The sequence below is a fragment of the Vigna angularis genome, chromosome 7 (assembly GCF_016808095.1).
Source record: "Vigna angularis cultivar LongXiaoDou No.4 chromosome 7, ASM1680809v1, whole genome shotgun sequence".
NCBI lineage: Eukaryota > Viridiplantae > Streptophyta > Magnoliopsida > Fabales > Fabaceae > Vigna > Vigna angularis.
In genome coordinates this window covers 2,029,421-2,046,409 of record NC_068976.1, presented here as the reverse complement: position 1 = coordinate 2,046,409, position 16,989 = coordinate 2,029,421, and the positions used below count along the sequence as shown (strand labels likewise).

The 16,989-nt window shown below is 30.5% G+C and overlaps 1 protein-coding gene across 1 annotated transcript; it reads left to right on the top strand.

The window, feature by feature from the left end:
- The first annotated feature begins 10,650 nt into the window (after positions 1 to 10,650).
- On the top strand, positions 10,651 to 12,998 carry LOC108337155 (transcription factor bHLH96). Its single transcript, XM_017573618.2, has 3 exons — positions 10,651 to 11,445; positions 11,626 to 12,030; positions 12,423 to 12,998. Exons 1-3 carry the CDS (start codon positions 10,990 to 10,992, stop codon positions 12,516 to 12,518), a joined length of 957 nt encoding a protein of 318 aa, XP_017429107.1. The 5' UTR covers positions 10,651 to 10,989; the 3' UTR covers positions 12,519 to 12,998.
- The last annotated feature ends 3,991 nt before the right edge of the window (positions 12,999 to 16,989 follow it).

The window sequence follows — 16,989 nt, the reverse complement described above, 5'->3', positions numbered from 1 at the left end:
ACAACATTGCATGCAAACGGAACTGTTCCTCAACATGTGAATCAAACACGTCGACCCCTTCTTCCCTCAACAATTTCAAATCATCAATTAAAGGTTTTAAGTAAACATCAATGTCATTTCCAGGTTGTCTAGGACCCGATATCATCATGGACAACATCACATATTTTCTCTTCATGCACAACAAAGGAGAAAGATTGTAAATCATCAACATAACTGGCCATGAACTATGTTTGCTACTTAAGTTTCCATAAGGATTCATACCATCAGTTGCAAGTGCAAATTTTAAGTTTCTTGGATCTGCACCAAATTCTGGAAATTTTTCATCAATTTTTTTCCATTGTGGTGAATCAGCAAGGTGTCGAAGAAGATTATTGCACTTTCTTTCGTCAAAGTGCCATTTAAGGTTCTTTGCATCTTCTTTAACAGAGAACATACATTTGAACCTAGGTATTATAGGCAAATACCACATCACCTTAGCAGGTGCACCATCATTACCTTCATTAGTAGTGTTTTTGTCAGATTTATTTTTAAAATGGGATAAACCACATGTCGGACAATACTTTAGTAAAACAAACTCCTTTGTGTACAAAACACAATCATTAGGACAAGCATGTATCTTTTGATATTCAAGACCCATTGGACATAAAAAAAATTTTGCCTCGTAATTACGAACAGGTAGAGTATTATTTTCTGGAAGCATCTCCTTCAACAACTCCAACAACTCGGTGAAACTTTTATCGGTCCATCCATTCCTTGCTTTTAAACTAAACAACTTTAAAGTTGCAGACAGATGTGTAAAGTTCGAGCATCCGGGGAACAACAGTTGCTCTAAATCATTTATAAAAGAATCATACAAATTAGCTCTTCCAAAATTATCTTCACCGACATCACGTATCATGTCCTCTAAATGATCACTCATCCATTATTCCACATAATCTGTTCCTCGTGACGTGGTAGGCTGGTCCAATACTTCTCCATGCCAAGTCCAAACGGTATAAGTCCTCATTATGCCAAACATGAATAGATGGTCACGCACATTGCCTAAATCTTGCCGTATTTGATTAAGACAATGAACACAAGGACAAAAATATGTCTTGTTCACAGAATTAGCATTTTGTTCAACGTATTGCAAGAACTCCGAAACACCCTTATCATATTCTTCACTGATGCGACGTTCATTCATCCAGCTTCGATCCATACTATGTTCGTAAAATCATCAGTTTAAGTTTTTAACTCTCACAAGGTTAGGCCCTACCCATTCAAAAAAATTATTTTTCATAATTTGCTAAGACACGTGCAAAGAAGTCTACATCATAAATTTGATAAGATTTCGGCAGCATTTCGCATTGGTCTCCAAAATACACGAAATGAGAGTAGTCAACGATGACCACAATCAAATATGCATCCGGAGAAAAACACAAATACTGAACCGAAATTTTATCAATCTTATCCATAAACTCCAACTTACATGTTATTGCAAATTATGAAAATTAATTTTCTCAAACTGTCCAATCGGACAATTCAAAATTTAATACAAACGATTAAAAGATTAATCGTTTGTGTTAAATTTCAAACGGGAACTAAGTTTCACTCAATGATTTGATACTTATAATTTAACATGTCAATTATAATAACACAACTAATACATGCATATTCAAAAGCCAATAACACATGCAGACCTTCAAGTCAAAAACATGCATACACAAAACCCAATAACATGCATACAAAAAAATTATCAACGAAGAAGCTAACCTTTTTAGCAGATTCCAAATGAAATGGAGGGAAATCGAGGAGTGCACGACCTAAAACGTAGGCCAAAAAGAGTCAAAAACGCCGCCCAAGAACACGCAAGAAACTACACCAAAACGCACCGAAAATGATTTTTAATCGGTTCAAATCAAAGATATTTCATCACAAAGCAAGTTAATTGGATTAAAAGTAAATTTAAACGGTCCAAAAGAGAGAAAACGCACCTGGAAATGCAATGCCGCAGTGAGAAATCGCGGGGAAGACGATGAACAGTGAGCGTAACTCCTCGCGAGTTCGCCATTTTAGTATAAATGGCACTAGACGTCGGGTACTGGGGGGCCCCGACGTTTATAATATTATAGATGTCGGGGCCATAACTAATATGACGTCTTTTGGATTTAAATATTCATATTCGCGGGGGGTTTTAGACGTCCGTTATCGTGGCCCCGACGTTTATAATATTATAGACGTCGGGGGCCCCTCCAACGGATGTTTCAATGACTGAAAAAGTTAACTCTTCAACTATCCTGTCAGTCACTTAAACGTCCGTTGTGGAGGGGCCAGGACGTCTATAATATTATAAACGTCGGGGCCCCTCCCACGGACGTTTCAGTGGCTGAAAAAGTTAACTCTTCAACTACCCTATCAGCCACTTAAACGTCCGTTGGAGGGGCCTCGACGTTTATAATATTATAGACGTCCGGGCCCCTCCACAACGGACGTTTAAGTGGCTGACAGGATAGTTGAAGAGTTAACTTTTTCAGCCACTTAAACGTCCATTAGAGGGGTCCCGACGTTTATAATATTATAGATGTCGGGCCCCCCACAACGGACGTCTAAAGCCCCACCGGTCAATTATTTATGTTGGTGTTTTCATAGACGAACGTCTATTGGATGACGTTAAAAGCCAATTCTGCACTAGTATAATGGCATAGTAGTAGGTGGTGTCAAGTAACTTCTCATCATCCTAACAACAAATCATCATAAAATATTTTCTTTCTTTACTAATAGTAACAAATTTGCATCATTTGCTTAAAAAGACAAATATAACCTTTTCAATATGTGGGACATGTAGTTTAATAACCACAACCTGCACTCCCCTAACTGTATTCCCTTTTTTCAAACCACAAATTTTAACGTGGTCTTTATATATAATAAATGTGGGATTAAACTTAGAAAATATACTTATACCATGAACAAATTAAGATACATGATTTTATATCTATTTTGACGTTTAATAATTTTAAGAGATAAAAAAGCCATATAAATCATAAATTAATATCATGAAACTAATTAATTAATTTCTTAAATTTTAATCTAGTTAAAAGAATCACGTATATTCCTTCATTCTAAAGTCCGTATATTAAACAAATTAAATCATTCGTTTTTTTCAATTTTAAATTAAACATAATTAATTCATTAGTTAACCAATATTTGTATATTATACCGTGTATTGCTTTAGCTTTTATCCACTAAACATAGGTACACTGACATGTATAGAAGCATAAACAATACTAACGATAATAAATTTATAGTTATAACATATACCAAAAAGATGAAGTTGATAAAAGTGATGTAATAATTAACTAACTTGTCCTTGATCAACCATTAACAACACTTAGAGAGCAACAATGAAAAGAAAGTGTGAAGGTGGCAATGGTCGAGAATCTGTGGAGCTAGCAAAAGCCAACGAATAAAACAATGGTCATTTTGATGAGGTCCCTTTCTTCTGAGTTTCCTTGAAAAAGTAAAAAATCCTATATATATATGAGCCAACCAGTATTGTGGTTAATTAATAAAACCAAATCTCTGACCAAATCATGTTTCACACAACATTATTGTAGTAGCATAGATTAATGTATGTTATTATGTGACTTGTGCCCGGATGCCTCGGTTGGAGTTGCTGGTGGCGTGTTCTGTGGTTGAAAACACATGCATGCAGTTCAGTGATTGACAACATAATCACTAATTAATTGCACAAAAATCTCGATTACTCTTCTTTTCATTATCACAGTTGGGTGTCTCATAAGGGACAAATTCTTAGATGTGATAGATTAGGGACTACGCGTTTAATTTCTACGTCAAATAAGCTTTTAAGTCATGTGTCCCACATTAATACTATACTATTATTGACTAATTACCATATCATATGGGTATCATTATGTAATTTTGGGTTTATAGAGAAGAAAATTTAAAATATGTATACTTTTTTCTTCTTTAAATATTTTTAAAAATGATTATAAAATCACATTAATATTTTTTTAAAAAATAGAAGAAGATTATTTCTATTTCTTATCAGTCAATTTAGAAGATATGCATTTTTGTAAGTAGAACCTATTTGGTTCCTGTTTTTCTTCATATGAAACTGGCAGAAGAAATAAGAAGTTACACCATTTTCATCTTGTCCTTATTATATGCTCAAATAATATGGCAGAGAAGTATTATACAGAGAGCTTTACAATTAAAAGATAATATTTAGATTATACATAATTAAGATGCACTTATTGATTTTAATAGGATGCAGAACTAAAAATATAAAAGGAAATTTTATAATACTATTTGCACTTTAATGAGAAGTAGGCCTACGGCAAACCAACATGTTTTATTAAAATAAGAATTATAATTTCTGTAAGATTTTAAGTTTCAAGTGAACGGAAAAAAAATGTAATTAGAATAATAGATCCATCTAAAGCTTGTTAACTTTATTCTTCGAAAGATATTTTCTTTTTGAAAATAAAAATTAATATTCAGTGAAATACTTAGACAAAAATAGAAAGATAGATTTTCACTTCCTTAATTATTTTTCCTTTTCATCAAAGAACATGCAAGTATATTTTACTTTCATTCTAATGTTTTGTCTGGAGTGTATGGTGTTAAGTGATAACCTAAAAGGAAGGAAATAAAAAGAAGTTGTTTAAATTAAGAAAAAGAAAATATAAACAAGTAAAAATTAAAATATATTTATTTATAACCATTAAATTTATTAATTATTTTAGTTGTTTATATTATAGCATAAAAGTATAATTACTAATAATATAATATAAATAAAAATCAATAAATATTAATAAAATATTTGCAATGTAATCAATAATAGAATATATCAAAAACATAATTTATTACGTCACAATATAATTGGTTATGACAAATTTAACTTAACTTTTCCTACAATTTTTTCATGTTTCGCGGAAAGGTAACATACATATTATTCATCGTTTTCTTTTTTAATATATATCCTCCCTCGGCCTTCGTATACTGTCTCACGCTAAAGATTTAGTTTAATTAAAGGTTGGAAGATTTAGTTTAAAGTACCATGTATAGGTTGGATTGGCATCAAAGATAATCAATCATATCGAAATTAGATAATTTGTTTGTGTTCAATATTGATACACGTCATAATCATTGTTATCAGTGCGTAAATTTATGTAGTACTCAGTACAATTTCATTATATTTTATTATTTGTATATAGAACCCTAATCAGTTGACAACCTTGGAACCAATTGCATCTCAAAACATAGTACTACTATGGATATGTTCTGAGATTAGTTTCAGTTATCTTACTTTCTTTGTTAAACTTTTCAGAGGAACTGAAGTAAACTATTGATAATGGATTCTCAATATTGGCACTTTTTATTCGTATATGTTCTGATTGAAATCATGATTAAGAACTTCAAAGCACACATATAAATAACTAAAAGAAGAAATAAAATCATTGCCATAAATTTAACTTGGTTTAGAAATTTCATAGCTTTCATTAAATACCCAGTTAAAGTATAATAATTTGTTTTGATAAAAATTCTAAACTTTCATATAACTTTCCGGAAAAATACAATTTGTGACAACTATAAATTTTATCGTTCAATTTTTTATAGCCAATATTATAAACTCTCTAATCTCAAACTTCTTAAAATCTCATATCAATTAAAAATAAGATAAATTTGTAAATATAAAACAATTTATTTTATAAAATAAATTTTTAAGATTAAATTAAATTTTTATTTTATTTCTTTAAAATGATATTAAAGATATATAAATTCTATCCTAATAAAATTTATTAATTGTTAAGTCTATCATATCATTCTTATCAAATAATTAGAAAATTATCATCTAGTCTTTCTAATCTCAAGTCTATTTTTATAATACTGGTCTCTTTTTTATATTATTCTATATGTAACTTGATAAATATGCACTTGGACAACCAATATGTCACAAGTTGAACCTTAAAAAAATAATTTGTCGCTTTAGCTCTTTTAGGAGAAGTTTTATGTCCTTCTTTATATGATTCATGGCTTTGAAAAAGAAGGAAAAATGAAAAGGCCATGTCTGGTTTCTGCTAGGTAAGTCCATCAACATAGATCGAATGACATAATACACTCAAAAGTTCACAGATAAACAAAAAAATATAATTCTTAAAAAAATTGTCATCTGTACTTCTATATCAGAATGTATCATGAAGCTTTATAAATTACACAAACAACTTTGTTGACTAGGGTTATATATATAATCCTAGTTAAGAAGGGTATCAAGTTATTTGAAAACAAAAATGTCCTTTTAAATTTGGAGTGAAGATATTACATATATTTTCACAGTTTTGCGCATGCTAAAAAATATTGGCATGATCTTAAAGCTATTTTATTTTTATATATATCTGATTATAGATTTCTTTTTATAATCTATGATCAAAATTTGTATTATGTTTATATATTTTTTAACCAAAGAAATATCAATTTTTTTAAAATTAATGCTCCTTTGTTTTTAACAATTTTTCATCAAAGTTATTTTAATAAAACTTACAAACATTTCTTATATTTCACAAAATTTTAATATTTAAATATGACAATGTTAATTAAAAAACTATTTTTTATTTCTTCTTCTCTAGTCTTACATTGTGTAACTATATCACTAAATTCTAATAATAGTTTCTAGAAATTATTTATCCTTCCAACACTTCTAAACGTATTTCAAAATTGACAATTTCTCATACGTAGTGGCTTATAATATTCAACGTATTTGTGTTGATGGAAATAGTGATGATCTAGATAGATAGTTTAGACCATTCCAATCTTAAATTTTCATTAAGACGCTTGTTTTCATACACTAAAAGGTTCTGATTGTTTAAGAGTTGAGTCCAATGATATTTTATGTATAATTCATTTTTTAACTTATTACACATATTTTAAACATAAAATTGTAATAAAATGAAGATTAAATTCCAAAATAAATAAATGATCTTTAACAGTGTCCAAAAAAAAAAGTGAGGGCTGTAATATTAAGTATCAGATTATAAATTACTGAATGTTATAAAATCAGATTATAAATTACTTTACACCCTCTCACTTTCATCATTCTCATTTTATGGTGTTTTTACTTTCATACAATCTAACTCTTTTTGTAGTTTATTTTCTAAGTTTTCGTGCGGTCTTCTTTCTTGATCAGTAGCATGTCCTATTTTTTCCCCTGCTTTCTTCTTTGCATACAGAAACATCTGAACAAGTCACACATCGAAGAGTTCAAACAATATTTCAGAAAAAGTGTGCTCTTTTTTTTTTTCTTTATCATGTTATCTTATAGAATAATAATGTGATCAACTAACCATTTCCCTCCTTAGGTCACAACAGTTAACAGACACATTAAAGAAGTAGAGATTACGATGAAAGAGATTGAGCTTTTAAAAAAAAAAGTGCTGTAATGAGAAAATAGAGTACACATGTTTCCAAGTTGTGATTAAACTTTGAAGGTGCTTCAATAATTCCAAGAAAAGTACAATGGGAAAAAATAAAAGAGGAGAAAAACAAGAAACACAGAAGTAGAGAAGAAGAAAATGTGAAAACTAAGAAAAGAAATAACAAGATTTGTAAGAAATATTAGTATTAAAAAAGTTTGTGATACGTAGGTAGCAGTAGCGGAGGGATTTCCTAATAAGCAAGTTGCCCTGATGTTAAGCGATCATGGAATCTCATAATGTACAATTTTTTCTGATACATTCAACGGAATGCCAGTTGGGTTTGGATTTATTCATATTAGAATAATGATGTTATACTCGTAGATCAAAGATGGCAATGTCATTCTATAAAAAACGATGGTGGAAGAATAACACACGAAATATAGTATTAAGGTGTTAATAATATTGGGGGCCCAGAAAAAGGGAAGAAAGTCACAGAATGTCTTATCGAGATGTGGTCAAATGGTTAATTAGTAGAGTGTTTGAACTAAAACAAGTGCGTCATTCAGTCACTGGTAAAAGCAAAATTTGACATTTACATGGAAGATAAAATGAATATTCGAGAACAGTGTAGAGATATAGAGAGAGAGAGAATGGTCACATGGATTCCTGTAAAATCTGAACTTGTCTTGAAGCCTGAACTGAGTTGTTTGACTGTGCATGTTTTTCATTTTTATTTTGGTCCCTCATTTCCACTTGTATGGTTCTATCTCAGAATCTCTGAACCATATCAGCTTTTCATCACTTTTCTCTGTTCCAGGCACAACTCTCGGACCACATTATTACCAAATCAAACCACACCCCTAAAAAATATAAAAGGAAATCAAATATTTTCATACAATTTTTTTTATAACATTTTAACATTATAATTATCTAATTTTCCATACTGATTTATTATTTTTTTATTATTATATTGATATATTTTAAATCTAATAAAAAATAATATATATATATATATATATTGTCAATAGGTTCGCTTATCATTTTTTCTTTGATATATATTTATAAAATATTTTCTTTTTTCAGTTTAATTTAAATTTTCTAATTGAATGTTTATTAAAAATATTTATTGATATTTAAAATTTTAATATTTTTCAATTAAGTATCTCAATTGAATAATGATATTGTATGATTTTATTTTTTAATTGATAATATGATTGTTATTTTGTCATCATCTTATTTATTTGTTTTCATATGTTAAGAAATATAAAAATATGAAAACCATATTACAATTAATGTAAAACTAATTGAGGATATATTTATTTTTTATTAAAATATATTAGATGGTGAGATTATCATGTTTTTTTTCTTCTAATTTTACATCATAACCTATGCATATAAAGGAATTATTTTCATCACCACCATTAATGAAATTATTCTTGTAATCCAACACAGTTTTTTTTTTAAAAATGACAAATATCACTTGTTTTACAATTAATCTTATTATCATTTCATAGCAATCATAAGGCTAAAAAATGTCTAATACGTGAAGACAAATAATTAAGACAGTAAATTGCTCGGTTAGTAAATTTAATAAGTTAAAATACTCAAATTTATAATATACTTTAATTTAATCATTATTTTTAATTGATATATTTGAACTTACCATAGTATTAATTTGATTAAATCATAGTTAATTCGATGACATATAAATAGTATATTTTTTATATTAAGAAATTGATTAAGCAACGGAATAATGTGTTGGAAGTTTGCACATTCACTAAAAATAAAATTAAATTATATTACATAAGTGCAAACTTCGTCTTAGAAGTTAGTTTGTAGAATTGAATTAAACTTAAACTTATTCACTATGAATATAGGAAGAATGCATTAGAAAAAAAAAAAAAAAGAGGTGAACGAGATCACCGTAGAGACCTAACCCTGTTGACGAAATATGCATCTGATACAGTTTATCTTGTATAAAGTTTTTGATATGCCTCTGTCTCCTTACCGACCAGCCGTTTGTTTCTCACCTACATTATGTGCACCCACAATCACATTATTTTCTCATATATATCATTTCTAATTCTTCTTATTAAACTTTATTATGATAGATTTTCTGGATAAGATCGATTTATTCTGCAACACACAACATTCAATAATTATATTTTCATCACATTTTTTAGTTTCAATTCTTTTATTCCTTCAAGAAAGATACATATTGTGCATATAATGTTCTGTATCTCAAAAAGGAAAGGTGATAACGAAGGTAGCATTTGACAAATTAACATTGTAATATATTTAGCTCTTCTTTTCCCTCTTTGGTTTTTACAAATTGTTTTCAGCCTTTAAATGGTGTTACTCAAGTTATGTGAAAATTTATAATAGAACATTTTGTTCTATTGTCTAACTTGCCGTCGAAAACTTTGATTACAAAAACTATCTGTTTTTTTTTTTCTTTTCATTTAGACTAATGTAAGTTGGTTCAATTTCTCTCATAACTATTAAATTTAGAGTAGTTATCAATTCGACCAAGATATCGAGTTAAAGTGACCATATAGGTAATAGATATTTATCCACTATAATATTTATTGTATTTATAGAAGGTATGAGATGAACTAGATTCTCGTCAATTGGGCAAAACATTTTACCTCCAATCCAAAATATTATTGAATCTTTCGAGAAAGATGTATTAGGAAAATATAATCTCAACTAGACATACAAGTTCAATTATATAAAGAATTAATATTAATTTTAATTTAATTATACAGTATCCAACTTCCTTATAATCTTATATTTGATTTCTCAATCATAAATAACTTCCACTCTTAAATAAATCATTTAGTCTCAATATTTTACAAAATGTGTAATTTTGATCCTATTAAATTTTAATTATAAATTCAGTCTTTTAGTTTAGTAAAATTTATGCAGTCTTCGTAACTTGTGTTGGGCCAAAGCGAACCATTATACGAAGATTGACTGTGAAACCCAATATGGAAGAAATGAACAATGAGAGAGAGAGAGAGTACAATAAATAATATGATGGAGAAAAGATAACAAAAATCATATTAGAATAAAGATTATATGCATTTGAAAATCCAATTGAATCACAAGATGGTTTAATTTTATAAATTATTTTTTTAATTAGATAACAGGTGTGTATTAGTATTATTAGTCCATAATATTGAGGTTGTGAGGCATGAGAAGTGGTTGTGTTGGGAAAGTCATGGGTCTATCGGTTTGCTTGGTGCTGCTATTATAAATAGGAGATATTAAGAAATTGGGAAGAGAATCTTTCTGTGTGTTTTCCAGTGGTTAAGTTGGTGCGATGAAGGAAGTGGTGTAGGACGAAAAATCTCAATCTCACGTGCATAGGTCTGTAGCTTTTTGTTTGTGTGGACTATCAATCCACTTTTAAGATTTCAACCCAAAAGGGAAATTCTTCTTCTTAAGCTCATCATCATAAAAAGGTTACTTTGTTTCCACCATTACCACTACCCCTGCTTTAGCCTTTGCTAAAACCATCATCTAATCATTCTCTCTCTCTTTACAACCACACTTTCCCACTTTAACAACAACAATGGCCCTAGAGGCCGTGGTTTTCCCGCAAGATCCATTCACTTACCCTTGCAACAAAGACTACTTCTACTCGCTGTTGCACAACAATCTTCAAGAAGCAGAAAACAAAGCCTTTCTAGGCATCATCACCAACAACATAGACCACACTCTGCATGCAAATTGGGATTCTTCTTCTCCTTCCGCTTTGCAAAATATCAAAGACCAATGGGACTCACACTCCTCCCCTGAACCCTGCACCGTCGATCAATCTCTCCCCGCCGCCTTTCCTCCTCCTCCTCCTCCCTCCGAACCCACCCCCGGCCGCCGCAAACGCCGCCGCACCAAGAGCACCAAGAACAAGGAGGAGATCGAGAATCAAAGAATGACCCACATTGCAGTTGAACGCAATCGAAGAAAACAGATGAACGAGTACCTCGCCGTTCTAAGATCCCTGATGCCACCCTCTTATGTCCAAAGGGTTAGTCTAAATAAATGCCACTTCTTTCATCTTTTCGAATTACAAATCTAAATTGTAAATTTTGATTGAGCAGTCTCAGAGACGTTGGACACGAATACATGTGTTTGGTTTGTTTTACAGTTGTTGTTTTTTTAAACCTTAAATTAACCCGAGCTAATTTTCGGAAATGTTATATTACAGGGTGATCAAGCATCTATTATTGGTGGCGCCATTAACTTCGTGAAGGAGCTGGAGCAGCTTCTGCAGTGCATGAAGGGGCAGCAGAGAACGAAGGAAAATGGCGGTGGCTTCTCTGACTCGTCATCACCCTTTGACGAGTTCTTCATGTTCCCTCAGTATTCGACACGTGCGACACAGAACGGCAGAGGGTACCCTAGCACGTGCGAAGCACGGAGCCATTCATGGGCCGTGGCAGACATAGAAGTGACCCTTGTGGATGGCCATGCCAACATAAAGATACTCTCGAAGAAACAACCGGGCTTGCTTCTGAAGATGGTTGTTGGCCTTCAAACTCTCGCCTTCACCATTCTCCACCTTAACGTTACCACTGTCGACGATATGGTCCTCACCTCGGTTAGTGTTAAGGTTGGTTTTTTCTTTCTTTCTGCTACCTACCTATCTAGACCTGCAGTTTCTTTTTTTTCTCTTTCTTTTCCAATTTTGATGCAAAACGTACACTCATTCCTTTTTCCAGCACCCCATTTTTATGTTTGTCATTTTCTCTTCTTGAAAATTTCTATGATACCTTGATAAATTCAAAGAGCTTCGGTACAACTACCAATTTCAGGAATGGTGACACCGGTTTCTGTTAAATGAATTCAAAGTCGTGTCGTCTGTTTTTCGTTAAACAGGACATTGATCTAAAAACTAAAGAACTGTTAGACAAGGGAATGTTAGCATTTGTTTGTCTGTTTTTTTTTTAATGAATAGAAGTTGTATTTTTCTGATTTGTTTTGTGTTATTTAATGGTGGAACAGGTAGAGGAAGGGTGTCAGATGAACACAGTGGAAGAAATTGCAGGTGCGGTGCATGAATTATCCCGCAGGATTCAGGAGGAAGGTGTTTTGAGGTGATGATTATTAAACATGGAAATGGTAAAAGGGTAGCTAATGCAGGTTGTTTTATGAATAATAGTGCAAACCTAAACCTTGGTGAAATGCGTTGGAGTTTGCAGAGTGACCCGTGAAGAAATATAGCAGAAGGGATAGCGTTGTTGTACATGCATCAGTGTGAAGGTCATAAATAAGCTAGGAGATGCTAATTAAAGCATAGGTTTCTCACTCTTTTCTCGTTTCATATTTTTTTCCTCTTTAATGTCATTCTCCCACTTTCAAGAACTTGGGCAAAGAAGGGAAAAGGGGGTTGGAAACGACAAGCAATTTATGCCGTGGAGGCCCCTCAGAGAAGTGTGTGTGAATTATTAGCGTTATTTTTAGAGCATGAGCATCGTTAATTTGCTTGGAATGTCTGTGGACCTCTTTGCAATTATTTTGCACTGTAGAAGATTTGGATATTAAATAATGAATAATATTCCGTGATGGGAGTTGAAAACACGCATTTGAAGAGGGGAAAACAAAAGGAATGATATGCCTAAAAAAGAAGGAATGGAAGTTCATCACGATGCAGTGTACCTAGAAATAAAAGATGAAGATCTACGGTGGAAATTATAGGCATCTACCATTATTAGTATACGCGCCTAGTGTATAATTGTATACCATGATTTTCGTTGTCCTTCTTTCCACCAAACCCGATATGAGATCACTCTTCTAAAAATTGACCTTTCCATCGCGTGTTTGACTCTACGGATCACACAAGACATGGCATCAGTGATATGTAAAGATCATGTTCTCGCTCATCACAATACGTATACTAAGCAAACCTCTCCACTTTTGCTATTTCTTACATTTCATTTTTTTTTAAATTAATAATACATCAGTTAATTTGTAAAATAAATTCTGTATAATTTCTTCAAATTTTATAATTTAGTTTATGACCAAAAATAATAACTAACATAGATCTTATAAATACGTCAAAAGTGAGTGCTTCTCTTCTAACATAGTTTTTTTCTTCGTACAAAAGTAGCGTAACTAAAATCAGAATATGTATCAGTACTCTTTTTAAAATGTCAAACATTATACCATAATCCACAAATCACGGGTGTTTGTCATGTAAAAGAATGTTATTAATTAGAGATTAAATATATTTTTTTTACTGTATAAAAATTAAGTAGATCGCTTATGAAGTACAAGAACTGAAATTACAATTGTTCAAATGTAAACAAATTCCTTTAACAAATTATGGTCAAAGTCAGGCTTCTTTTTGTTTCGATTTGACAAGTCTTTCTGGGAGTGAGTTTGTGTGTTTGTTTTGTTTTCGTATTTAAAGACTTACTAGTTTTAAACTTATGTCTATTTAAAGAATGTTGTTTATTTTTTGTTTTCTTTATTTTAGTAAATCTATATTATATCAAAAGATATTTAGAGGTTGAGAGGAAAATAATAATATTTTTAGATTTATAATTAATTTTTTGAATAGAATCAATGTGAAAAATTATTTATAAGTTTAGAAAGTTAATATATATATATATAGAAATATAATTTTTTTTTAAAATACTAAAGATATAACATGTGAAGAAAATATAGAATAAACTCTATAAAAATAAAGAATATAATATGTAAAAATACTTTGAGTATATTCGTTATAAATACAAATCAATGTATGGACATATTAGTTTGATGTGTATTGTTAAACTCGTATAATCAATGCATTGACATATTCATTTAATATCTAATGCTAGATTTGTCTAATCACTATATAAACACACTCATGTAATGTACATTGCTACATTCATCTAATGTATATGGACAAACGTTAAATTGACGTTTATTGTCTTTAAACAAACGTTAATTAACATATATTCAATTTATAATCGACGTTAATTAACATCTATTGCAAGGACAAGATATGCAAATTTTTTTTTCGATTTTACGCCACTATTTTCCCCAAGTGAGCCCATGGAAAATCAATATACAATACAAGATAAACTTACAAAAAGATTCAAAATTTTCTTAGTACTTTGGGTACCTCAAATAAAACTATAAAGTATGACAAAATTGGGGAAATATACTATGAAAAAAAAATACCTTAAACGATGAATTTTTGAAAATTCCAGAATCCTAATCCTCTTCAGGAATTGGCCAAATGTGTTCACCATCCTATTTCCAACAACTTTTATTTTTGGAGTGTCTCCATTTAAGGTCTATAGCAAAAATTATGACTTTTTGAAGTTTTTTACCACCACAACTCTGAATCTAAGACCAATATGTAATATATGAACACTCTATATATTTTACAAAACCTTAAAAATGGAAAAGAAGATGAGAGAGAACCAACCCTTGTGAAATACAATTAGAGAGAATGAAAACTCAAGGTCAAACGACCACTATAACATTAACATGGACTGAAATAGGTTGAAGATGAATCTTCATGGGTTATGAATCTCTAGAGCTCCATGGATTATGAAGCTTCATCGTTGGGAAAGCTTTCACCCAAACGAGAAAGAGAAAGAATAGTAAAGAGATTTTGACCAAATGGTCTCACACTATTTCTTTATGCTTTCAAAATGAGTTTGACATCAAATAGGATGTAGCTGACATCATAAAGCCTTTTGACATTAGTTTTAGGACATGCCAACATCAATTAATGTATGTTACAAAGGAGGCTAATGTCAAATCTAATTTTGACATATGTTACAATAGGGGACAATGTCATTTTTGTGATTTTGATTGCAAAAATGTCACTAGTCATTTTATATGTTGGATTTTCCCAATCCTAACATCTAATGAGTGACGTTATAAGGATTTGTTGTGTTAATGTATGGAACCTATCTATATTGTAAGACTTTGTATCCCTATTTTGATCTATTATGTTAAGTTATTTTACAAATATTATTTTATGAATAGTTCTCTAATTTTATTAATATACGTTCAAATTTATTCTATCACGTCAATCAAATCAAATATAAAATTCTCTTTTCTTTTCATTATATTTCTCTTAATTCAAATAATCTCACTTTTTATTTTTTTTCCTTATTTTTTTTTTATTTTTCATTCACTTTAATTCACTCCTTAATCTAAACGCACCTACAAGTTATTATTATAATTTTTATTTTTTTAATTTTGAATATTAACTCAATTTAAAATAAAGAAATTACATTAAAAATAATGATGGAATATTAATTCAATTTAAAATAAAGAACTTGCATTAAAAATAATGATTGTATTTTCTTAACATAATTTCACTGCATATTTATATATTGGCTTGAACTTGCTTGTGTTCTTCTCTTTATCACCTTGTGGTTCTGTTTTTTTACTTTTTCTATTATTTTCTATGACAAACACCTTAAATTGAGATGAAAAACTTTCTACCTTCCCTTTCAACTCTTCATTAAGAACACCTCTCTTTGTCATCTGAAAACAAATAATGCCATTAGGAGTTGAGTTTTTAATGAAACTCAAAATATCTCTTAAGACTCCGATAGAGTGTTTAGTAGCTATAGTCTCAAAATTTCACAATCAAAATTGATACCTATTCTTAACACCTAGCCTAAAAGCTATTGAAACTCATTTAAATGATTTGAAAGAGAAGAACTCTTCTTGTACCTCAAATCCATCAACTAATACCACACACTTGTTAGTGTTAAAGTCTCATTCTTCATTAGACATAGAATCCGACATTTGCATAACAAAAACGAGAATATTAAGATGTTCGACGTCTTATTGGATAAAGTTTGCAAAAATGTTTGGCCTGAAGGTGAAAATATACTTTCGTATGACATCGAATGTCCTAGCGTTAGACGTCAAAATGTTAGTGAGTTAAATAAAAATTTGAGCGGAAGATTAAAAATTCATTCCCTTTATCTTAGTGCGCGAGACCCTTTTCTCTGCTCAAACATTTCTTGAACGAAGATTGACGGCCATCACATGTAATCTTTCCTTCATTTGATACAAATGCAGGTTAATTAACTACTTTAGGTATGATTTTCGTTTGTTTTGACCGATTATTTTCGTGTTCTTGTCCTTCATAGGCGCATTCTGCTTTCTCTCTCACGGGTGGCAACACTTTATTCCGGAAAACCCATCTTTTGAAAGCTAGTTTTCGTTTTGAAGAACTTATTTGTTAAACTTGTTTCTTGTTGTTGTTTGACTGAACTTGTTTGTTGTGATTGTTTGGTTGAACTTGTTTGTTGTGGTTGTTTGGTTGAACTTGTTTGTTGTTATTTCGTTGAACTTGTTTGTTGTTGATAATACATTGCACGTTCATAATTCGTACTTTATAAAATACCAAAAATTGAAATTTTTTATTTTTCTATTTTTAGGTCTTCGTACAGTTGTAAAAAATTATCACAAAGGATCACAATTAATTTAAAAAAATAAAAGAAATTGATTAATGTTATATATTAACAAAATTCGACGTTAATTAAGGTAACGTTGAATTTTTTAACTTCGACGTAATTTAACGTCTCCTAATATGACGTCGGCCTTA